At 43.0% G+C, this 25954-nt stretch overlaps 1 protein-coding gene across 2 annotated transcripts in view; it reads left to right on the top strand.

Moving 5' to 3' along the window:
• Window positions 1-981: 981 nt before the first annotated feature.
• Window positions 982-25954, top strand: part of LOC118387545 (endoglin-like) — a 63214-nt gene continuing 38241 nt past the window's right edge. For both annotated transcript variants that reach the window (XR_008143228.1, XM_035776006.2), the window contains exons 1-2: window positions 982-1127; window positions 3060-3289. Coding sequence is in view for 1 of the 2 variants with exons in the window: in XM_035776006.2 (XP_035631899.1) it covers window positions 3226-3289 (64 nt within the window). In the remaining variant the exon portion in view is untranslated. The remainder of the gene's footprint in view (window positions 1128-3059; window positions 3290-25954) is intronic.

The raw sequence follows: 25954 nt of genomic DNA, 5'->3' as shown, positions 1-25954 counted from the left end.
CCCACAAAACCAAAATGGAAAATTGCAACCTAAATAGGATCCCCAATCAGAGACAACGATAAACAGCTGTCTCTGATTCGGAACCAATTCAGGCCACCATAGACCTACATATACCTAGACATACCAAAACCTCATAGAAATACAAAAAACCCTAGACAAGTCAAAAACACACATACCACCCTCGTCACACCCTGATCTAACCAAAATAATAAAGAAAACAAAGATAACTAAGGTCAGGGCGTGACAATATTAGTAATATGTTTATACATTAGAATGTCTTATTTTAACTCTGGAATTACATTCCTGGTACAAGATCTAAATGTGTTATAAACAAAACAGTCTCGAGGATTGAGAATGAGTACACAAGTTACAACACCACAATAGAGGAATAAATAATGATTGTTGTAGCAATATTGTCCTCAAGAGGGCGGTGTGATACCCAGTTGGTTGTGAAAACTGAAGTGAGATAATAATAATAATAATAATAATATATGCCATTTAGCAGACGCTTTTATCCAAAGCGACTTACAGCCATGTGTGCATACATTCTACGTATGGGTGGTCCCGGGGATCGAACCCACTACCCTGGCGTTACAAGCGCCATGCTCTACCAACTGAGCTACAGAAGGACACTTCCAAAACCCAGGGATCATCATCATCATCATCATTCCATCTGAGATTATAAGGACACAAATCCTTTATTTATGATAAATGGCTACGTAACATTGTGGGTTTCTACAATGATATTACGATGTAATAATTCTGAATGGATTATGGAAAGAACAAACTCATTCATATTTGTCTTTTTACACGTTCTTTTCATTCATTGGGTTGATACCTGTCGACCATACATGATTGCTGTCGATTCACCTGAGTTGCAAAATCTCAAATAAATCCCTGGGTTGTCTTTTACAATGTACTGTGCTGTCTTTCACAATGTACTGTGCTGACCAGAAGTCCGGGCATTGACACGTGAGTGAAGCGAGGCTCTGATCAGTGGGAGTGGTCCTAAAGTAAATCTGTGCTCGCCCGCCTGGCCACACTAGGCATTTTCTGAAAGTTTACATGACTAGCCGCTTCTCACGCGCTCCTGGATTAGCCTACACCCGGCCATTCTCCATTCATATGTGAGTTGTATCAATTATTTGTTGTCAGCTTTAGTTGTTGTCACTGATACAATGTATTCCCTTGTTGTGTTGTTTATTCAAAGCCAATGGTAGGTGACACTTACGTAAAATAACTTGTTAACAAGTGTTACAAAGTTGTCAACTGTGAGCTATTGTCAGGAAAAACGTATATTAGTCTGTAGCTGTATATGCAACCAAATATTAACGACGAGTTTCACTTTTTCATCCTTTTTATATCAGTCAAATTAAAAAGTAACGTTTTTTTAATATTTTGTTTCACTTCAATAGCCTGTCTTCAGCTTGCCTGAAATATTGAACTACTTTCTAATGTCCATTTTCTATAGTTATAGTGATTTGTTTATTTTAAAAAAATGTATGCACCACTATGGTTCTGATGTTCAACACAATGTCAGCGTTATTAGGCATCAATAATTCGGGTCTGTCTGGCTAAGGAAGTATCCAAAGTTACATTTGTTTTGCTTTGGTTGCATATAAACAGTTGAAAGTAGTTTCCCCTCGCAGTATCTGAATAGCAAGAGAGCAGTCTCTCCCGTTTATCAGATCTCAGCATTGTAATATTATTTAAAGAAAGCGACGCCGTACCATTTCCTGACAGACTGGACCAGCAGTTACTGACAACTGGATTACCCATAGAGCTCTGCGCCCTAATGTGAATAAAACTGGGCTGTGCAAGAACAGATAGTCCCATTGGAAGTATAAACTTAATACATTTGTAACCTATCATTACAATGTTTTTACATGATTAATAATCAAGAAGTTCCATGCTTGATATTGTACAAGCTTATTCTAGCATGCATTGTTAACACAACACATTCCCTGTGTTTTACTTCAAATGGCAACACATAATAGTGGAGAAACAATACTTTTTGTTGTGTGAAACTGTAAAAGTAAAAGTTATTTCAACTCATTTTGTGCTGCATCCTTATAAATAGAGCAGTCTCTCCCCTCAGGATTCTCTGTATTCACATGCTGATTTAATATATAGTTATTCCATACCCTTAAAATGATAAACCACCTACTGCTTGTTTCACGTGCTGTAGTTGGTCATATTTGTCAAGAATGAAGTGATTATCATATTTTGAATCTTGATTAGGTATCATAGCAACAGTTGTAATCAAGCACTTTACTAGAAAATGGGGGGTAGCTGAGTAGAGAGCAGCACAGTAGAGAGCAATACATTTATTAGAAATGGCCTTGTTAATCATCACTTTTAAAGATGTTAATCAGCGTGCTGCATCTCATCCTTCCCGTTTAGGAACAGGCCCTCAGGAGAGAAAATTAAATCCTATAATAAGATCACATAGCATAGCACTGTCCTAGATAAAATACAGAAAATTAGATAAAAGATAAAGTGATGCAGTTTATCTTGGCAACACCATCTCACCATTTCATTTTCAATGGCAACGGTTCCTTGAGGGGATTTGTAAAGCTTGCCAGCATTGACTGTAGAGAATGAGTATCACATTGATTAATTTGTATTTTTTAATTATGGCAAAGAAAAAGTATGTGCATTGAAATTATATTAATTCTACTGTGATGTGGTAATATACATGTTCAACATGAGTTATATTCTACTGTTATGTGATGATATAAATGTTCAACATCAGTTATATCAGAGGTATGCACTATTTCTTATTGGTTGTACCGTGTCAGTATTATTTGAATCACCTCATCTATGGTAGCATCTCAATTGCATACTCCTCGCATCCTCTCTCCTCTCGCCTCTTTCTCAAAACCCATTGGAGGAGAAGGTCAGAGGGGAGGGACCTCGCTTTTTCATCCAATGGGTTTTGAGAAGGAGGCGGGAGGAGAGTGGAGAAAGGAGGCGAGGAGTATGCAATTGAGATTCTCCCTATGACTTTGCTTGGCAGTCGGCTATCTCCAACTGACACCCTGCCTCTTTTCTCTTAGCTAACCTTTGACCTATCAAGGCTATATTTGTGTGGTCACCCTTCTGGAGCAGAACCACTGTCACCACAGTCACAGCCGTGCTGCCATTGGACACTGCTCTCACTGCCCAAGCACCTAGACACCGGCCAGTACTTCTTTGAGACTCCCGCAGATAGCTGACTTTGAGATGGAGAGCAGCAACATGTCGCGTTTACCTCTACTTCTACTCTGCCTTGCCATCGCCACTTCAGGTAAGACCAATGTTTGGTTGAACCTCCAACTTCCATCTCTTTTAAATTGTTGTGTTAGTGAAAATGTGCTTGGTTGACAGCTAGTGTGCTAGACTTGACTTGGAGACTGATATTGAATTGAAGCCTAGAGGTTCTTTCCTTCAGAGTAAGCAATGTAACAATAAAAAATGCCATTTATCTTCAATTTGACCTGTCAAGACTTTGTTATTCTAAACTCTTTTTGAAAAACCAACCGAGAGCTTTATGCACATTTTATGGATTTGGCTCACGATGAAAAAACAAAGCAGCCAAAAACATAACCAACACATTAAAAAAATAACTTTATTCGTGCCAAAACATTTATTGGAGTATTTTATGAGCCCCTCAAGACTTCAACATGGGAATACTATGTAGTAATGCTGCTGAACACAGCATTTTGTTGACTCCAATCACTTGTGAGAGGCTGAGGTTGCGACTGTACTGTCTGTTGACATTGTAGCCCTCTGTAGTGGATTCTGGTTGGGGATCTGTGTCCTGTCTGGGTCTCACTGGTTTAAATCCCTGTTGAGGGCCTCCATTTGCGCTCCAGTCCAGACGGTAGTTGAGCTCCAGACTTCTGTTCTGTAGTTCCATGGGGGCTGTCAGCTTTACAGTCTCTCTCTGGGGGTGTCCCAACGGGGGGCTGTGTCGACTGTAGAACTCATTGCAGGCCAGTCATTTCCAACGGGGGGCTGTGTTGACTCCTGCCTTCTTCTTTGCAGTAGCTCCATAGGAGACTCTTAATTGTTCTTCCCCTAAAGCGGCAATGTATTGATTATTGTCCCCTTCTGCTGTAGTTCTCCATAGGAGCCTGCCACAGTTCCTCCTTCCTTCTTCCAGGGGGGCTGTAGTGACTATATCGGCTCCCAGCTGCAATTAGTTCGCTGTGGGAGCCTGACGTGACGGTTGTTGACTCCTAGCCGGGTCCCTCTCCACAGACTGAAGGAAAAGTACAAAAGCGATTAGTCAACCGCCTGAAAGGGAGGGGAGCCTGAAGGGGACCTTGGGGGAAGCAGACATATGGAGGGAGATGGAAGGGAGGGAGGGCGAGTAGCAGAACAGCAGGCAGGGGAGCCACTGGGACCACATCCTCAGGAAGCCATGCTGGAGGCTGAAGGGTGGGGAGGGTTGTGGTGGTGGGAGGGGGTTATGTAACTCTCCAAGAGCATATCAGTGGCACAGTGGGGGCCGAATCGGGAAAGGGGTGCAGTGAAAGAGAGGGGGATGAAAGGAGAGGGAAGGAGAGAGAGAGAAAGAGGATGCATTGAGGGATGAGGCAGAGAGATGGAGAGACTGAGATAGGAGATGATGCAAAGGAGAGGTAGATGCAGAAAGAGGGAGGGGACTAAAGACAGTGAGAGAGATAGAGAAATACAATATGGCGGATAGAGATGACAGACAGCTCCTTAGTAGGACCTCATAGAGGGAAATGACGAACCGAAAGAAAGCCCCGGCTGCCTCTGTTAAAAATGGCGCTGGGAGTCTAAAATAGCTCACTTCCCCACACTACAGCAGAGCCAGCCCTGTAAACTGCAGCCAGACTGGGTGGCAGGACCAGGGAGACGTAGTGACGCGACTCCAGACCGATTTCTATCTCACTGTTGCAATTAGCAATTCATTTCTGACTGCCTCTCTTTTATTCTCTTTGACTCTAGCAGCGCTGAGTGGGACTAGCTATGCTACAGTATTTTGCTCTTCTCTTCTCTCTCGCTCTCTCTCTCTCCCAGTCATCCCTGGAAGGAAGAGAAAGCGTTTGATGGGTTATGATAATGTTTGCAGGTGGATAACTTTTCCTGTTTGTAGATTTTGATGTAATCTCTGGAGTAAATCATGGCAGCAGTGTCATGTAAAACTATTAGACAGCCAAAGGATTCTTTCCAGCTTGCAAGTTATGTTGTTCTTGAAGTAAGTTGTTAACAAGGCACTCCCCTCATGCGACAAGACATACAGCATTTCAAAGCACTGTAAAACACATCTAGCTCAGTCTAATATAGGCTATGCATAACCTAATGTTGATGTAGGCACACTTTCATCTAGGAAACCATTTAACTTAAACCTATTTAATATTTAATATCTAGGAAACATATTTTGCGGCTAACATTTACAATAGTTTGTTTCTCATCTGCAAGGAGATGCTTCAAATCACGTCAAATGTATTCATCACATACACCGTTTACAGCAGGTACAAAAAGGTACAGCAAATGCTTATGTGCTAGCTCCCTCAACAATGCAGTACATTAGTCAATAATCAATAAAAACAATAAAAAGAGTTGAGTAAAAAATAACAAGTAGTAGAAGTAATAGAAGAGGTAATGGACTGTATTTACATTGTATTTACAAATATAAAATGGGTACTGGAATCAATAGTATATAATAGAACATTAGCCCTGTGTGTGTGTGCGTGTGCGTGTGTGTGTGCGTGTGTGTGTGTGTGTGTGTGTGTGTGTGTGTGTGTGTGTGTGTGTGTGTGTGTGTGTGTGTGTGTGTGTGTGTGTGTGTGTGTGTGTGTGTGTGTAAGGGTTGGATGTGCGGTTAGCCAGTGCATATCACTAACGAATTGCTGTAAATCTACAGCAAAACATTTACAGTTAGCTACTGTAATTCTATATTACAGTATGGTACTGTAAAGAGCAATGCATTATGAGGGCTCAATGGCATTCCGCTACACTGCTGTGAAATTACAGCGATTACTGTAATTTTACAATAAAATGTTACATAAAAGTACTGTGTTATCAGTTTGGCTGTGTATTTACAGCAGCATATTGTGAATTATGGTGCATTGTGGAATGATGTTGTGCTCAGGGAAGGAGTCTGGCTCATTAACATATTTTGAGGGTTGCCTTCTCAGAGGCTGATTACTTTTTTTCTGTTTTGCCTTGTAATCACAGACAGTTTGGAAGCCTTTGTTTAGGCCTCTCGAAGAGCAAGTGATATAAAACACCAAATATTAGTAAATATGCTGTAATATACAAATACCTAACAGCAAACCTGCTTGCACCAATCCCATGTAATTACTGTAGCATTTTCTTTCTTAGGTTAATTTTACAGTATTGTACTGTATCGTTACTCAGTAACGTACAGGAAGTAACGTACAGGAAGCTGGTGGCAAGTCAAATGTTTACGTTGCCGTTACCGAGAATATTGCTGTTGTTAAGCGGGCTACTTGCAAGTTTATTTTTGTATTAGAAAATAAAAAACACATGTATTCTAATTAAACTGTTACAAAATACATCAACTGCATTTCAGGCTAGTGAATACTGCCCATCGTTGGCACTAGGTGGCTGCACTGTGAATCTGCAACACTTTACTAACCATTGTGCTTCCAGTAATGCACTGTAATTTCTAGAAATACAGAATGTTGCTGTAGTTAGGTGTTACAGCAATATGCTGTCAATTTGTAAAGGCAAGTAAATCTACAGTAATTTACTGGCTTTTGTGCTGACAGTATTTTACTGTACATTTACAGTAACCTACTGGCTACTGTGCTCCTGGGTCCCCCAGGTCAGGCTGGTCAGTGGCTGTGGTGTGAGCCTTGAATGGCTCATTAGTAGCGGACACTGATATAAACTCTTCATCAAAATGGCGATCTCCTTGTGCCAATGCCAGCAGCGGGCGTCTGCACACTATGGACAGATAAGGCATGGCATTGTGCAGCTCTTATCTCTGGCCAGTCTGCCCTTGCTCAGCCAAATGTCTGCCCAATCAGAAGTGTTGAAGGGGGACTTGTACCTGTCCCTTAAAAAAAAAAAAACTCAGGCAAAGTGCTTGTTTGACTGTAAGTTTTTTGTATTTTCCCCAAATCCCAGAGAGAGTAGTACTGGGTTGGTTGTTTGGTACCTATTCTGCATTTCCCACTATGCAAATTCAAGTATTTAGTATGCTCTTTTGGTGTGCTGCTTTGATCAAAGCAGTAGGCATAAAGAGTTGTCAGCTAAACATTTAAAAGACAGGAAATGATTATTGAACAGTTGATGCTTTGAAGCTGTGATGGGTGTCATAGGTTTTAATTGAAACTTGTTCTGCTTTCTCTGGATTCATGTGGTAAAGTGCTGCAATTTCTCTTTGATTTATGACAAACTTGGTGTGTTCAGGGACTCGTGTGTGTGTGTGTGGGTGCCTGTTGTTGTGTTTGTGTAGGGGCCATTTTTAAAGTTATAGAGAGTACCTCTGAATATGAACGTATGCTTTTGATTAGTTCTCCAGTAGGGCGGCCCCCGAAGTGACTCTTATAAACTCCATGCAAAAGGTTTTATTGTCTCCTTCTCTGTATTGCTCTCCAAATCCCCCATTCTGTCACACCTCAGTGAAGCAGTAGGTGCTGTTGACTTTACATTCTGTAGGTTGCATATCTGATTGGAGGTTAATTCAATGGGATTGTGATTGGTCAACAACTCAGATTTTAAATCCAAACAACTCAGATGTTATTAAAGAGACTTGGATGAATTGTCTCTTGCTCTTTGTTCCTGACCTGCTGTGGTGAGATGCACTCTCTGTGTTGCATGCTGTATTGAAACTTCTTGGATACTTGAACATGAAAAATGGTTCGGTACGAGAATTGTTGTTATTTTAGGTTCTTCTGTCAAATGTGTCTCACGTGATAAAGTCTGTTTATCAGTGCACCGATGTCCCTTTATAGCGCGAGCGCACCGTTCATGCCTCTTGCCTGCTCCACTTACTCATTGCTAGAGCACTGGGAGTCTGGGCTGCAAACCTGTTAGCACCCCACCAGAGAAAGCTGGTGGGAGGAGCTATAGGAGGACAGGCTCATTGTAATGGCTCGAATGGAATACATATGGAAACCACATATTTGAGTCCGTTCCATAGATTCCATTCCAGTCATTACAATGAGCCGTCCTTCTGTAGCTCATCCCACCAGCCTCCACTGCTCCCCACTCATGCTGCACAGAAGTTAACACACTTGAATAATGCAACATGGCATGTAGAAATGTTCAAACGTAGTTACTGTTCACAAAACAATGTCAATACAGGCTAGAGCAAGAAGATACCGGTAGCTTCCAATTTTGTAGTCTAACTTTCCCTGCAAGCTTACATCAATTCACTGCAAATCAAATCAAATGTTATTTGTCACATGCGCCGAATACAACAGGTGTAGACCACACAGTGAAATGCTTACTTACAAGCCCTTAACCAACAATGCAGTTTTAAGAAAATACCAAAAAAAGTAAGACAAAAGAATAACAAATAATAATAATAAAAAATCAGCAGTAAATAACAATAGTGGGGCTATATACAGGGGGTACCGGTACAGAGTCAATGTACAGGGCAACAGTGTTGAGGTAATTGTGGTAATATGTACATGTAGGTAGAGTTATTAAAGTGGCTATGCATAGATAATAACAGAGAGTAGCAGCAGCGTGGGGGGCAATGCAAATAGTCTGGGTAGCCATTTTAGTAGCTGTTCAGGAGTCTTATGGCTTGGGGGTAGAAGTCGTTTAGAAGCCTCTTGGACCTAGACTTGGCGCTCCGGTACCGCTTGCCGTGCAGTAGCAGAGAGAACAGTCTATGACTAGGGTGGCTGGAGTCGTTGACCATTTTTAGGGCCTTCCTCTGACACCTCCTGGTTTAGAAGTCCTGGATGGCAGGAAGCTTGGCCCTGGTGATGTACTGGCTCGCACGCACTACACTCTGTAGTGCCTTGCTCTCAACCTGCTCCACTACAGCCCCGTAGATGAGAAAGAGGGCGTGCTCAGTCCTCCTTTTCCTGTAGTCCACAATCAATTCCTTTGTCTTGATCACCTTGAGGGAGAGGTTGTTGTCCTTGCACCACACGGTCAGGTCTCTGACCTCCTTCTTATAGGCTGTCTCATCATTGTCGGTGATCAGGCCTACCACTGTTGTGTCATCAGCAAACTTAATGATGGTAACCCTCGCTGGAGGCTCTGGACTGGGAACCCTCGCAGGAGGCTCTGGACTGTGGACGATCGCAGGAGGTTCCGGACTATGGACCGTCTCAGGAGGTTCCAGACTGTGACTCGTCGCCGGAAGCTCTGGACTGGGACTCGTCGCCGGAAGCTCTGGAATGGGACTCGTCACCAGAAGCTCTGGACTGGGGACCGTCGCCTGAAGCTCTGGACTGGGGACCGTCGCCTGAAGCTCTGGACTGGAGACACGCACTTCAGGGCGAGTGCGGGGAGCAGGCACAGGACGTACCTGACTGGGGATACTCACTTCAGGGAGAGTGCGAGGAGCAGGCACAGGATGTACTGGGCTGTGGAGGCGTACTGGAGACCTGGTGCGTAGAACTGGCACAGATGGTGCCGGAACGATGACACACTCCGCACGGTGAGCTAGCACAGGAAGTACTGGGCTGTGGAGGCACACTGGAGACCTGGTGCGTAGAACCGGCCCACGTGGTACCGGACAAATGATACGCTCCACAGGATGAGAATGGGGAGCTGGCACAGGTGGCATCGGACGGCTAACACGCTCTTCAGGGTGAATGCCGTGCAAACTACGTCAAACCAATAGCTCTCTCGCTTCACTCTCCTCCAATTTGTCCAACAACTCCTCGAAGGTCTCTAACTCTCCCCTCCGTTCACTCTCCTCCAATTTGTTCAATAACTCCTCGATGGTCTTTGACTCAAATCTCTACTTTGCCCACCACACCGTGTGCCCTCTTCCAATTTTATTTTTTGAGGCTGCTTCTTGGGCTTCCGTCGTGGCCGCATTGTCTCTGTCCTTCCCTCACCGCTTGCATCTGCTTCCACGGAAGGCTTTCGTCTCTAGCCGTAATTTCCTCCCAAGTCCAGAATGTCTTCTCCTCCTGGGCACGCTGCTTGGTCCTGTTTTGATGGGATATTCTGTCACGTTTTTCGTAATGAATGTCGGACCAAGTCGCTGTCCTTCCTTCACCGCTTGCGTCTGCTTCCATGGAAGGCTTTCGTCTCCTGCCATTATCTCCTCCCAAGTCCAGGATGTCTTTACCTCCTGGATATCCTCCCAGGCCCAGGATACCCTCTCCTCCTGTGCACGCTGCTTGGTCCGTGAGTGGTGAGATCTTCTGTCACTGTCGTTTGTAGAATTAACGGATCAAGGCGCAGCGTTCCACCTGTTTAATCAAAGAAACTCACCAAAACAATACAGAACAAAAACTAAACGTGAAGTCAAATGCAGTGCACACTGGCAACTACACACAAACAAACAAGATCCCACAAAAACCCAGTGGAAAAGGCTGCCTAAATATGATCCCCAATCAGAGACAACGATAAACAGCTGCCTCTGATTGGGAACCATACCAGGCCAACAAAGACAAATAATAACCTAGATAGCCCACCCTAGTCACACCCTGACCTAACCAACATAGAGAATAAAAGGATCTCTATGGTCAGGGCGTGACATACACACAACATACTGAAAACCAAACACACACTAGCGTTTTTCATAGCGAAGAGAAATAGCAGTTGAGCTAGTGAGGGAGAGCGGGGATCGAGGCAGGCAGACATACAGTCGGATTAATCCACATAGGCTATATCTTGGTAATATTTCAGTGTTCTGTCTTACAATGCCTCGTAAATTCACAGAAATTATATGAAAGTATGTATAAGGCTATCACAATGAGTATGGCTAAGCTTTTCTTCATAGTGCCAGTGAATTGAAGTTGAACATCGCCAAATGCATCAGTTAAAAGTATTGTGCCTATAGTTTATTTAATGAAACCCTGGTGGGCTGTTGATGACCTAGGTCAGGGCTCTCCAACCATGTTACTGGAGAGCTACCTTCCTGTAGGTTTTCGCTCCAACCCTAGTTGTAACTAACCTGATCTCACTGAATCAATGTAAATGTTATGGGGACACCTATACGCCACTATCAGTGTAGCTTATTATCGTCTAGACATGATGTTGAAATATCTTCATGCCTAGAATAAAAACCTCCAGGCTTCCTTCATAAGAGTTAATTTAATGTGAAAAAATTAAGAATTACTGGGAGCAACTTGGGAAAACAAATCCTGTGTGAATCCTGCTCTAGAATAACGCACATGCTTGGATAATAATCAAATCAAGCTTTATTTATACTTCACATTTCACATTGGAATGCAAAGCATTGTCCTTCACAGGGAAAAAAATAAAATAATGAAACTTAAAGCTGAAATATTTACTACACAACAAACACAAGATAAAACACTAAAGAATGACAAAATGGAATGACGGAATATCTAAACGGAATGACTAAAAAGGAAAAGCAAAGCTAAAAATATGTGATCTAAGGTTCTCTGACAGGCTATTCCAGAGGGTGAGGGTATAATATCTAAAGGCTGCCTCTCCATGCCTCTTGGTCCTCGGCTTTGGGATAGTTAAAAGGCCAGTGTCAGAGGACCTACGGGACCTACTGGGTACATCATTTAAAAGCATTTCTGACATGTATTGGGGTGCACAATCGTGGATTGCTTTAAAAATCAATAGAATAATCTTAAAAGAATGACAACCAACGTCTCTAGTGATACCCATCAGAATAGGGCTATAACATGGCAAATAGTAAAGTGTGCTGCATCATCCCATCGCAGAAATATTACTGAAATATTCTAGTTCCTACACATCACCTTCCACATTCAAACCAAATAGGCCTTTTATAGGCTAAGATGATGAGCAAATGGGCAGCATCATGCTCATGTCAGTCTTCTAGAATGCAAATCGTGTCTTCCTAGTAGGACTTTGTAATAATTACATGTTGTGTACGTGTGTGCGTATCCGTTTCAGTGTGTTTTGGGAGTCGAGCAACAATCCCGGAGTCGTGCACCACAAGTGGGCGTGTGCCTCGTCGTGAATGACGTCATTACTATGTTTAAAGAGACAGCACGTAATTTTATAAAAGAAGAGATTGCTACTTCTATGCAAATGTTATTGATCGCTATAATAAAATAAATCCCAAATGAGTCCCAGATTGTTTGTCATCTGTAGCCACATGAAATCATCGATAATAAGTTCAATAACACAATGTATGCGCACACTCATATTGCATATGAATTCACCTGTATTGTGGATAGACCTAGGCTACATCTTGATTTACCCAGTTTATCAACAAAGATTTACCATTCAAATAAATTATTACCTTTATGTTGTTATGTATTGTAGTTAGATTGCTAAAAATAATGTTACATGAATTGCATGATTGTATAATTGATTCATGTATTCATATATGGCTGTCTCTGAAAAATGTTGGCATCACATTTCTAATGTAATGATATTGAACTCAAAAGATGCCCAATGACTGAATAGAGCAATAGCTGACCTTATATGTCTGGCTCAAGTGCCATGCTGTGACTTTGGCTAATACACCTTTTTTTTCCCCCTTTGGTATTGTTTTGGTATGATTTTGGTATTGAGTATCGTTATACTGAACCTGGTATCAGTATCGAAGTCAAAATTCTGGTATTGTGACAACACTACTCTCGTTCTCTCTCCCTGGTTTCTTTGTCTATCTCTCTCGCTTTCTGATCATACTTAGATACTTAATGTTTTGTTAATGTTAGTATTGTCTTGTAACTTAACCTTTATGCCTTGTATGGGAATAAATCATTAATAATGTTTTTTTTTTCATAGTTTTGATGTCTTCACAAATTTTAAAAAATGTAGAAAATAATAAAAATAAAGAGAACTTTTGACCCGTAGTGTATTAGAATAACAGTGAAGACATCAAAACTATTAAATAACATACAGCGGGGAGAAAAGGTATTTGATACACTTTTCCTACTTACAAAGCATGTAGAGGTCTGTAATTTTTATCATAGGTACACTTCAACTGTGAGAGACGGAATCTAAAACAAAAATTCAGAAAATCACATTGTATGATTTTTCAGTAATTAATTTGCATTTTATTGCATGACATAAGTATTTGATCACCTACCAACCAGTAAGAATGCCGGCTCTCCACTCATTACCAGTATCAACTGCACCTGTTTGAACTTGTTACCTGTATAAAAGACACCTGTCCACACACTCAACCAAACAGACTCCAACCTCTCCACAATGGCCAAGACCAGAGAGCTGTGTAAGGACATCAGGGATAAAATTGTAGACCTGCACAAGGCTGGGATGGGCTCAGCTTGGTGAGAAGGCAACAACTGTTGGCGCAATTATTAGAAAATGTAAGAAGTTCAAGATGACTGTCAATCACCCTCAGTCTGGGGCTCCATGCAAGATCTCACCTCGTGGGGCATCAATGATCATGAGGAAGGTGAGGGATCAGCCCAGAACTACACGGCAGGACCTGGTCAATGACCTGAAGAGAGCTGGGACCACAGTCTCAAAGAAAACCATTAGTAACACACTACGCTGTCATGGATTAAAATTCTGCAGCGCACGTAAGGTCCCCCAGCTCAAGCCAGCGCATGACCAGGCCTGTCTGAAGTTTGCCAATGACCATCTGGATGATCCAGTGGGAGACGGTCATGGTCTGATGAGACTAAAATAGAGCTTTTTGGTCTAAACTCCAAAATATTTAATAGGGAAAAGACATAGAACACAACAGGAACAGTGTCAGCACACGGGTAAACAAGGACATATGACAAACATCAATCCTGAATTAGGGAACAGAGCAATATGTTTTTATTTTACTAGGCAAGTCAGTTAAGAACAAATTCTTATTTTCAATGAGGACAGTGGGTTAACTGCCTGTTCAGGGGCAGAATGACAGATTTGTACCTTGTCAGCTCAGGGATTCAAACTTGCAACCTTTCGGTTGCTAGTCCAACGCTCTAACCACTAGGCTATCCTGCCGCCCCGGGGAGGGAAGGCAATAACACAAGTAATAGAGTTCAACTGAGTCTAATGAGCGCAGATACGCATTATGGGGAAAGGCAGGTGTGCGTACTGATGGTGGCTTGATTGCGTAATCCTGGAGAGCCTGGCGCCCTCGTGTGCAAGGGGGAGGAAGAGCGGGAACAGGCGTGATATTACCCCCTCCCTCTAGGAGCGCCACCCGGCGTCCCACCTAGTTGAGCAGGCCGATGCATGGGCGCTGGGCAAGCAGGCTTGGAGAGGGGGAGGAAAAGCGGGATCAGGCGTGACATGTGCAGATGATGATTTACAGGTGCAATGATCGGTAAGCTGCTCTGACAGCCGATGCTTAAAGTTAGTGAGGGAGATATAAGTCTCCAGCTTCAGTGATTTTTGCAATTTGTTCCATTCATTGGCAGCAGAGAACTGGAAGGAAAGGCGGCCAAAGAGGAGTTGGCTTTGGGGGTGACCAGTGAAATATACCTAACGGAGCGTGTGCTATGGGTGGGTGGTGCTATGGTGACCAGTGAGCTGCGATAAGGCAGGACTTTACCTAGCAAAGACTTATAGATGACATGGAGCCAGTGGGTTTGGCTACAAATATGTAGCGAGGGCCAGCCAACGAGAGCATACAGGTTGCAGTGCTTTGGTGACAAAACGGATGGCACTGTGATAGACTACATCCAGTTTGCTGAGTAGTGTTGGAGGCTATTTTGTAAATGACATTGCCGACGTCAAGGATCGGTAGGATAAGTCAGTTTTACAAGGGTATATTTGGCAGCATTAGTGAAGGATGCTGCGAAATAGGATGCCGATTCTAGATACATTTTTTTATTGGAGATGCTTAATGTGAGTCTGGAAGGAGAGTTTACAGTCTAACCAGACACCTAGGTATTTGTAGTTGTTCACATATTTTAAGTCAGAACCGTCCAGAGTAGGGATGCTATTCGGGTGGTCGTGGTGTGCGGGCAGCAATCAGTTGAAGAGCATGCATTTAATTTTACTTGTATTTAAGAGCAGTTGGAGGCCATGGAAGAAGTGTTGTATGGCATTGACGCTCGTTTGGAGGTTTGAAGGGCCAGAAGTATACAGAAGGGTGTCGTCTGCGTAGAGGTGGATCAGAGAATCACTAGCAGTAAGAGCGACATCATTGATGTATACAGAGAAAAGAGTCGGCCCGAGAATTGAACCCTGTGGCACCCCCATAGAGACTACCAGAGATCGGGACAACAGGCCCTCCGATTTGACACACTGAACTCTATCTGAGAAGTAGTTGGTGAACCAGGCGAGGCAGTATTTGAGAAACCAAGGCTATTGAGTCTCCCGATAAGAATCGGAAAGCCTTGGCCAGGTCAATGAAGACGGCTTCACAGTACTGTCTTTTATCGATGGCGGTTGTGATATTGTTTAGGACCTTGAGCGTGTCTGAGGTGCACCCGTGACCAGCTCGGAAACCAGATTGCATAACGGAGAAGGTACTGTGGGATTCTAAATGGTCGGTGATCTGTTTATTAACTTGGCTTTCGAAAGATTTTGGAAAGGCAGGGCAGGAAGGTTATAGGTCTATAACAGTTTGAGTCTAGAGTGTCTCCCCCTTTGAAGAGGGGGAGGTCCGCGGCAGCTTTCCAATCTTTAGGGATCTCAGACGATACGAAAGAGAGGTTGAACAGGCTAGTAATAGGGGTTGCAACAATTTTGGAGGATAATTTTAGGAAGAGAGGGTCCAGATTGTCTTGCCCAGCTGATTTGTAGGGATCCAGATTTTGCAGCTCTTTCAGGACATCAGCTTTCTGGATTTGGGGGGCTTGGGCAAGTTGCTGCAGAGATGTTGGACGGGGCAGGAGTAGCCAGGTGGAAAGCATGGCCAGCCGTAGAAAAATGCTTATTGAAATGATCGATTATCGTAGATTTATTGGTGTTGACAGTGTTTCCTAGCCTTAGTGCAGTGGGCAGGTGGGAGGAGGTGCTCTTATTCTCCATGGACTTTACAGTGGCACAAAACTTTTTGTAATTAGTGCTACAGTATGCAAATTTCTGTTTGAAAAAGCTATCCTGAGCTTTCCTAACTAACTGTGTATATTGGTTCCTGACTTCTCTGAAAAGTTGCATATCGTGGGGGATATTCTATGCTAATGCAGAACGCCACAGGATGTTTTTGTGTGCTTGTCATGTGCAGTCAGGTCTGGAGTGAACCAAGGGCTATATCTGTTTGTCACGCCCTGACCTTAGAGAGACTTTTTTAAAATCTCTTTTTGATTTGGTCAGGGTGTGATTTGGGTGGGCATTCTATGTCCTTTATTTCTATGATTTGTGTTTCTATCTGTTGGCCGGGTATGGTTCTCAATCAGGGACAGCTGTCTATCGTTGTCTCTGATTGGAAATCATCATTTGGTAGGCTTCATTAACTTTGTGGCACTTAGCCCTGTTAAGCTTCCCGGTTGTTTTGTTAGTTCTTGTTTTGTTGGCGACATTTTATATAAATAAAAGAAAATGTACACTGACGACGCTGCACCTTGGTCCACTTCTTTTGACGGCTGTGACACTGTTCTTAGTTCTACATTTTTTGAACGGGGCATGCTTATTTAAGATGGAGAGAAAAGCACTTTTAAAGAGCAACCAGGTATCCTCTACTGACGGGATGAGGTCAATATCCTTCCAGGATACCCGGGCCAGGTCAATTAGTAAGGCCTGCTCGCTGAAGTGTTTTAGGGAGCGTTTGATAGTAATGAGGGTTGGTCGTTTGACTGCGGACCCATTACGGACTCAGGCAATGAGGCAGTGATTGCTGAGATCCTGGTTGAAGACGGCAGAGGTGTATTTAGAGGGCAAGTTGGTCAGGATGATATTTAAGAGGGTGCCCATGGTTACGTATTTAGGGTTGTACCTGGTAGGTTCCTTGATAATTTGTGTGAGATTGAGGGCATCTAGCTTAGATTGTAGGACGGCCGGGATGTTAAGCATATCCCAGTTTAGGTCACCTAACAGTACAAACTCTGAAGATAGATGGGGGGCAATCAATTCACATATGGTGTCTAGGGCACAGCTGTGGGCTGAGGGGGGTCTATAACAAGTGGCAATGGTGAGAGACTTGTTTCTGGAAAGGTGGATTTTTAAAAGTAGAAGCTTGAATTGTTTGGGCACAGACCTGGATAGTATGACAGAACTCTGCAGGATATCTTTGCAGTAGATTGCAACTTCACCCCTTTTGGCAGTTCTATCTTGTCAGAAAATGTTGTAGTTGGGGATGGACATTTCTGGATATTTGGTGGCCTTCCTAAGCCAGGATTCAGACATGGCTAGGACATCAGGGTTGGCGGAGTGTGCTAAAGGAGCAAATAAAACAAACTTAGGGAAGAGGCTTCTGATGTTAACATGCATGAAACCAAGGCTTTTATGGTTACAGAAGTCAACAAATGAGAGCGCCTGGGGAATGGGAGTGGTGCTGGGGGCTGCAGGGCCTGGGTTAACCTCTACATCACCAGAGGAACAGAGAGGGAGTAGGATAAGGGTACGGCTAATGGCTATGAGAACTGGTCGTCTAGTGCATTCAGAACAGAGAGTAAAAGGAGCACATTTCTGAATAGATTCCAGGCATAATGTACAGACAAGGGTATGGCTGGATGTGAGTACAGTGGAGGTTAACCAAGGCATTGAGTGACGATGAAAGAGGTTTTGTCTCTAGAGGCACCAGTTAAGCCAGGTGAGATCACTGCATGTGTGGGGGTGGGACAAATGGTCTATCTAAGGCATATTTGTCAGGGCTGGGGGCTCTATAGTGAAATAAGACAATAATAACTAACCAAAACAGCAATAGACAAGGCATATTGACATTAGGGAGAGGCATGTGTAGCTAAGTGATCATAGGGTCCAATGAGTAGCAATAGGTGAGTCAGGGAGACAATTCAGTAGTCACTACTACGCTAGGCGAGTTGGAGACATGGCGATTCAGACTGCTAGCGGGCCGGGCCTAGTAGATGGGCCTTCCGCGATGTCACAATGGAAGAGCCTGTTGAATCCACCTCGGACGATTACGTCAGCAGACCAGTCGTGATGGATCGGCAGGGCTCTGTGTCGGCAGTAAATGGTCCAGGCCAATTGGCAAAAGAGGTATTGTAGCTCAAGAATTAGCTGGCGGACCTCTTCGGCAAGCCGGGGAGATGGGCCTAGCTTGAGGCTAGCTCAAGGCTAACTGGTGCTTGCTTCCGGACAGAGATGTTAGCCAGGAGTAGCCACTCGGATTGCACTTAGCTAGCTGCGATGATCTGGTGTAAAGTTTCAGAACTTGCAGTAGGAATCCGGAGATGTGGCAGAGAAAAAGCAGTCCTATATACTCTGGGTTGATATCGTGCTGTGCAGGCTGGCAGGTATTGACATAGCTGAGGCTGGCTGTTGTCCGAGTTAACGGTGAAGACCGATAGCAGTGACTAACTGACTACTAGCTAGTAGCTAGTTAGCTGGCTAGCTTCTGATGGGGGGTCTGGTTCTAAAGTATAAAAATAGTAGATCCGTACCACATTGGTTGAGGCGGGTTGCAGGAGAGTATATTCAGTCCGTGAGATTAAAATATCTACGAAATATATATGGGAAAAACAAGGAAAACGATATGTAAAACAATATTTACATGGGACAGGACGGAACAAGACAAAACACACGTTCGACTGCTACGCCATATTGGAATCAGAATGCATTTCAATTAATAGGTGTGCCTTGTTCATTTGTTGAATTTCTTTCCTTCTTAATGTGTTTGAGCCAATCAGTTATGTTGTGACAAGGTAAGGGTGGCATACAGAAGAAAGCCCTATTTGGTAAAAGACCAAGTCCATATTATGGCAAGAACAGATCAAATTAGCAAAGAGAAATGACAGTCCATCATTACTTTAAGACATGAAGCTCAGTCAATATGGAACATTTCAAAATCTTTGAAAGATTCTTCAAGTGCAGTCGCAACAACCATCAAGCGCTATGATGAAATGCATGGTTGTGAGAATGCCAAGAGTGTGCAAAGCTGTCATCAAGGCAAAGTGAGGCTACTTTGAAGAATCTCAAATATAAAAATTGGTTACTACATGATTCCATATGTGTTATTGCATAGTTTTGATGTCTTCACTATTATTTTACAATGTAGAAAATAGTACAAATTAAGAAAAACCCTGTACACTGTACATACATGATTAATATTACCCCACTACACTCCCATTATGAATTAATTGAAAAACAGAAAGTAATCCAGGGATAGGCCTATTTAGGGGACTTTTAGCGGTTCTGGACTGGTTCCGACCAACATTTTTGTGTACAGAACGCTTTGTGAATGGCGCAACATCAATTAGACAGGTATAGAGACAGAGTGGAGGAGCAATTCAGCAGGTCTGACGAAGGCATATGTGGCAGGGGCTCCTAATGATCACAGATTACAAAAAGAAAGCCAACCACCTCACGGTCACCAATGCCATCCTACCAGAAGAGCTAAATCTTTTCATCAAGATTAGAGCATAATGACCATGGGCTGCCGAGAAGAGCCCCCGATGACAATGTGGGCTACACACTCACAGTCTCCACTGAGGACGTATGTAAGTCATTCAAACATGTTAACCCTCGCAAGGCTGCTGGCCCAGATGGTATTTCTAGCCGTCCCTCAGAGCTTGTGCAGATCAGCTGGCTGCTGTGTTCTTTGACATTTTTTATCTTTCCCTAGCTCAGGCCTCTATACCCTCCTGCTTCAAGATGTCCACTATCATTGCCGTGCCCAAGAAAGGGAATGTAACTGAACTGAATGACTACCGACCAGTAGCAGTCACTTCCTTCCGTCATCATGAAGTGCTTCTCGAGGCTACTCAAAGACTATATTACCTCCTCCCTCTCCTACACACTCAACCCTCTCCAATTCACATACCGCCCTGACAGATCCACAGACCATGCAATCGCCATTGCACTGCACACTTCCCTTACCCTCCAGGAACAAAAGGAATGCATATTTGAGGATGCTGTTCATTGACTACAGCGTGGCCTTCAGTACCATAGTGCCCTCCCTATAATCTCATTAAAAGCTCACAGCCCTGGGTCAGAACTCCTCCTTATGCAACTGTGTCATGGACTTCCTGAAAGGGCCGCCCCCAGCTGGTGAAGGTAGGCAACATTACCCCCTCGACACTGATCCTCAACACGGCAGCCCCACAAGAGTGCGTCCTCAGTCCTTCCTGTATTCTCTGTATATCCACGACTGCATGGCCTCACACAGTTCCAAAACCATCATCAAGTTTGCTGATGACACAAAAGTAGTAGGCCTGATCACCAGTAACGACGAGAAGGCCTCCAGGGAGGAGCTAGGCACTCTGACTGCATGGTGCTGGGTAAACAACCTCTCCCTCAGCATTAACAAAACAAAGGAGCTAATTGTGGACTTCAAGAGGAACCAGGCTGGATTCGCCCCCATCCTCATCAATGGGGCCCTGTGGAGATGGTAAATAACTTCAAACTCCTTGGCGTACACATCTCAGAGAAGCTGAAATGGTCTAACCACACTGACACCTGTAGTGGAGAAGGTACGACAGCAACTCTTCAACCTCAGGGTGCTGAACACTCTCACAGTGTTCTACAGGAGCACCATTGAGAGCATACTGGCGGGCTGCATCACAGCCTGGTATGGCAACTCCACCACCACGGGCCGCAAGGCTCTTCAGAGCCATTCGGTGTACACTGCCTGCCTTACAGGACACCTACAACACCAGATGTCGCAGAAAGGCTAAGAAGATCATCAGTGACCCCAGCCACCCAAACCATGCCCTGTTCTCCCTGCTTCAATCACTCAGACGCGAGCAGTACAGGAGCATCATGGTAAAAACTGAGAGACAGGCTGCTGAATATCCACCACTAGTCAGCTACCGGCTCCCCTTCCCACCTGCTACTCCCCCCTATGGACATTCCCCCCACACACCCTCTACTCTCACTTACCTTACCTGCTCCTTCCCCTATGGACATTCTTTCTCCTGCTGACCACCCCCCCCCCTTCTACTCCCTCTATTGTTTTCCCTTTAATCTAAATCTGAATTACTGTGCACCCTGGGAAAACTCTGGTTGTCCTGCTTCACATGCCGCTCTCCGCTATGATGCAGGGTGAGTTTCTTATGCTTAGACGTTGCTGACACCTGACAGATCTTACAATGCCTGGATAAGTGTTTTAAGTATCAGCTAACCATATCATATGTTATAGCAATTTGTCAGTCGATGACACAGTCTATGACATGGCACACCACCATTGGTTGTTGCGTCGCCTCGCCTTAGCTGTGAAACGCGCCCTCAGGATTGTGAAATCTGACACCTCCTTTGCATTTTCTGGCCTATCCAGACAAAGGATCGATTTCTCAACAAGAAAAAGGCACATTTAAACACAGGGACGACGTTGGGAGATGAGTCAGCAGGTATTTAATGGTGTCTCTGTGTCGCTCAGAGGATGCTGGGCAGAACATTCAATCATCTCAAGCCTTATTCCCCCACTTTTGTTGAATAGGAAAAAAATAATCTATGATTTTTCATATTTTCATTTTTTAAAATCATATTCTCACTGTGTGCTTGAGCTTGTGTCCTCAAAAGTGACTACACCTCAGAATCGTATAACTATTTAAAAAAAAATGTTTTTTTTAGATTTTAATATTTCTGTCAGTATAATCATTACTAGGTATTGTTAATGGCCCTCTCATGATAAATAATTACTTTTGGGAATGTCTATTTAGGCGGAAATCTACATCGACATTACATTTAACAGGTTAATAGTCTGTACTTCCCTTTCTAAACGAATATAGTCTTGCTTGTTGACAACTCTCCGCACTCAGACAATGTCATTACTCTTAGAGGAAGATAAATACTTGTATTATTGACGGTATGTTTGTTTATTCCATGTGTAACTCTGTGTTGTTGTTTGTGTCGCACTGCTTTGCTTTATGTTGGCCATGTCGCAGTTGTAAATGAGAACTTGTTCTCAACTAGCCTACCTGGTTAAATAAGGTGAAATAAAAATAAAAATAAAACTCAACACTGCAAATATGCGGAATCTCTTCATCTTTGGTTCTGACTCCACTTCTTCAACTTCTCAAACGTGTCAAAAGTATAAAAATCTTAATTGCCATGCTATCCCCGATGTGACCAACCAAAGTGGGCTCGTTAATATTTTCTGGGAAATCAGTGGAGAAAAACGGGTTAATGTCTGTTGGTCTATGAGAAACATATGCTGCGCAAAGCGATATCAATCTTGAATGATTGGAAGCACCCAGTATGCAATGCGTCGCTGCTGCTTCCATCTGCTCGGCGGAACAGTGTAAGCACAGCAACAGCTAAATTAGTCTTTCCTTCCAAAAGCCACGTTTGCTAATTAACTCCTGGAAGATTAATAGACTATCGCTATAGTGCAAATTCAAAATGTCTCGTCGTTTTACAATGAATTCATTTATTCACACTGGGACCAACCTGAGGACTGGGAGCTAATAAAGTGTTTATGGAACACCTTGTCAATTTGACAGAAGAGGCAACTGAACCAACAAAACAAAAAACATCGCCCTTTTGGATGCTGCCTCGAAAATTACAGATAGATGTTTCTGTATGTGTGTGTGTGAAAGGGAGAAACAGAGAGAGATATGGAGAAAGTGGGAGAGCATATATCAACAGGGAACGGCAATGTACTTAACATTCACCATATCGAAAGTTTCTTGCATCACCGTTCTAGGAAAGACCTGCTAGTGTAGTGAATGACAACAGCACACACAGTTTGTCTACATCAAAGCGTCATATTGCTTTAGGAACAGCAGCACACACACAGGCCATGAAGACAAACTGGGAGACAACTCTCAAGCCTCTAAGAGATAGGCTTGTGTTGTGTGTGTGAGTGAGCCATAGGCCCTCCATGCGTCATTGGATTTGTTGTTGCGTCTACTGTACTTCCGACAAAAGGAGACATCTGACAAACGGCTCCCAGAGGTTTAAACAGAGCAACTGTATATGAAGAAAAGCTGTCTCCAGACCAGCTTTCACATCACCAATGCCCGTGACACATAACAGCCCCAAATAACACGCACACACACCACACACAAAATACCCATCCCCGGTACTACCACATACAGTTGAAGTCGGAAGTTAACATACACCTTAGCCAAATACATTTAAAATAAGTTTTGGTAGCATTGCCTCTAAATTGTTTAGCTTGGGTCAAACGTTTTGGGTAGCCTTCCAAAAGCTTCCCACAATAAGTTGGGTGAATTTTGCCCCATTCCTCCAGACAGAGCTGGTGTAACTGAGTCAGGTTTGTTGACCTCATAGCTCGCACACGCTTTTTCAGTTCTGCCCTCAAATATTTTATTGCATTGAGGTCCGGGCTTTGTGATGGCCACTCCAATACCTTGACTTTGTTGTCCTTAAGCCATTTTGGCACTACTTTGAAAGTATGCTTGGGGTCAATGTCCATTTGGAAGACCCATTTGCAACCAAGCTTTAACTTCCTAACTGATGTCTTGAGATGTTGCTTCAATATATCCTCATAATCGTCCTTCCTCAATAAGAAATCTATTTTGTGAAGTGCACCAGTCTCTTCTGCAGCAAAGCTACCCCACAACATGATGCTGTCACTGCAGTGCTTCATGGTTGGGATGGTGTTCTTCGGCTTGCAAGCCTCCCCATTTTTCCTCCAAACATAACGATGGTCATTATGGCCAAACTCTTCTATTTTTGTTTCATCAGACCAGAGGACATTTCTCCAAAAAGTGCGATCTTTGTCCTCATGTGCAGTTGCAAACTGTAGTCTGGCTTTTTTTCCTGGCGGTTTTGGAGCAGTGGCTTCTTCCTGGCTGAGCAGCGTTTCAGGTTATGTCGATATAGGACTTGTTTTACTGTGTATATATATACTTTTGTACCTGTTTCTTCCAACATCTTCACAAGGTCCTTTGCTGTTGTTCTGGGATTTTTTTTTCACTTTTCGCACCAAAATACATTCGTCTCTAGGAGACAGAACGTGTCTCATTCCTGAGCGGTATGACGACTGCGTGGTCCCATGGTGTTTGTACTTGCGTGCTATTGTTTGTACAGATGAACGTGGTACCTTCAGGCGTTTGGAAATTGCTCCCAAGGATGAACCAGACTTGTGGAGGTCTACAATTTTTTTTCTGAGGTCTTGGCTGATTTCTTTTGATTTTCTTATTATGTCAAGCAAATAGGTACTGAGTTTGAAGGTAGGCATTAAAATACATCCACAGGTACACCTCCAATTTACTCAAATGATGTCAATTGTCCTATCAGAAGCTTCTAAAGCCATGATGTGCTTTTCTGGAATTTCCAAGCTCGTTAAAGGCACAATCAATTTAGTGTATGTAAACTTCTGATCCACTGAAATTGTGATACACTGAATTATAAGTGAAATAATCTGTCTGTAAACAGTTGTTGGAAAAATTCCTTGTGTCATGCATGAAGTAGATGGCCTAACCGACTTGCCAAAACTGTAGTTTGTTAACAAGACATTTGGGGAGTGGTTGAAAAACAAGTTTTAATGACTCCAACCTAAGTGTATGTAAACTTCCGACTTCAATTGTACATACACAGTAGCAGTGAAAGTGACAGTGATAATCAGGGACTTATTGATAGACTGTGGAGATTTGTATGGCCTGAGGATATAAGGAGAGAGTTAAGGCACTGTGCAGTGCAGTATAGGGGTGAGAGGCCTGGGGACATTGTGGGCCCTTGCAGAGCGCTGATAAGAACTTGTTTACTTTCCTGTAGATGGTCAGGCCTCAGTCTGCAGCCGCGGAAACAGCGGGACAATAGGTGTGTAGAGCTGGAGATGCGGGAGCAGGCCATTTTTATTTAGTTAATTTAGCAGATGCTCACACCATAGTGTCATCAGACTTTTGATACCAATGCATGGTGAAAGGGGGGCACAAAATGGTGAACCACTATAAAAAATGGCATAGAAAAGTATTTTGTATTTAGAAAATACAAATTACAGCTCTCCAAAGTATGTTGTTACAAAATACATTTGATTGTCATTCAGCCCAGTGTAATCCAAATGACAAAATACTGAAAAGTACTTTAAATACATATTTCAAGTACATGTAACATAAATACTGCCCATGCCTGAAATACATTTTAGACAACAAAATTACAGATGATTATTTTGTACTTTTTAACGTAGTAGTGGAATACTACTGCTAGACTAAAATAGAATAAGTTTTCATCAACGTGTAAGATTTATTGTTCGGGTCCTGTAGTAAGGGGGCTACAAGTCTGTGGCTTTTGGCAGACTACTGTATTCATGAATAACAAAAAATAACAAAAAATACTCTTCCCCCGACTATCTTTTTAAATAAATGTCTTAGGTCTTGTTGTACAATAATGAATATCCTATCTCAAATAAAGGGTGAATATAGAATAGTACAAGTCAAAACTGCCACATCTGCATTTTGCTCTTCCTCTCTGTCAAAGTGAATAGTGGTTTGATCCTTTGACTCTGTGAAGAGACTCAATAAAGGAAGTCACTGATTCCAGGATGTGGCTTGTTGCTGGCAGGGTCACAATGCCTCTCTTGAATACATTACCCTTAATGTCAGAGTTGTGTGGGTTTTTATTTCCAGCCAAGGTCCTCTTTCTGCTGAGTCGGGAGATCCATTCCACAGAATACTGACATTGGACCTTTCACCTTTCAAACAAGTACTGATAGTCTGATCCAAGTCAGATTAGGCTGATGATAAAGTAATCGGTTTAATATTTCTGCATTTTGACAGTTTTTTTTAGAGGAAAAAGCCACACTGGCTTTATCCGCTACGTGATGTCATTGTTCTCAATACACCTACAGATATAGGATCTTAATTTGAGCCAGTTTGCTACAGCAACAACAAGAAATATTAATAATTAAGTAACTTAATGAAAAAATGCACACTGTTCA

The sequence above is a fragment of the Oncorhynchus keta genome, chromosome 9, assembly GCF_023373465.1.
Source record: "Oncorhynchus keta strain PuntledgeMale-10-30-2019 chromosome 9, Oket_V2, whole genome shotgun sequence".
Lineage (NCBI taxonomy): Eukaryota > Metazoa > Chordata > Actinopteri > Salmoniformes > Salmonidae > Oncorhynchus > Oncorhynchus keta.
This window is presented reverse-complemented; position numbering and strand designations above follow the sequence as displayed.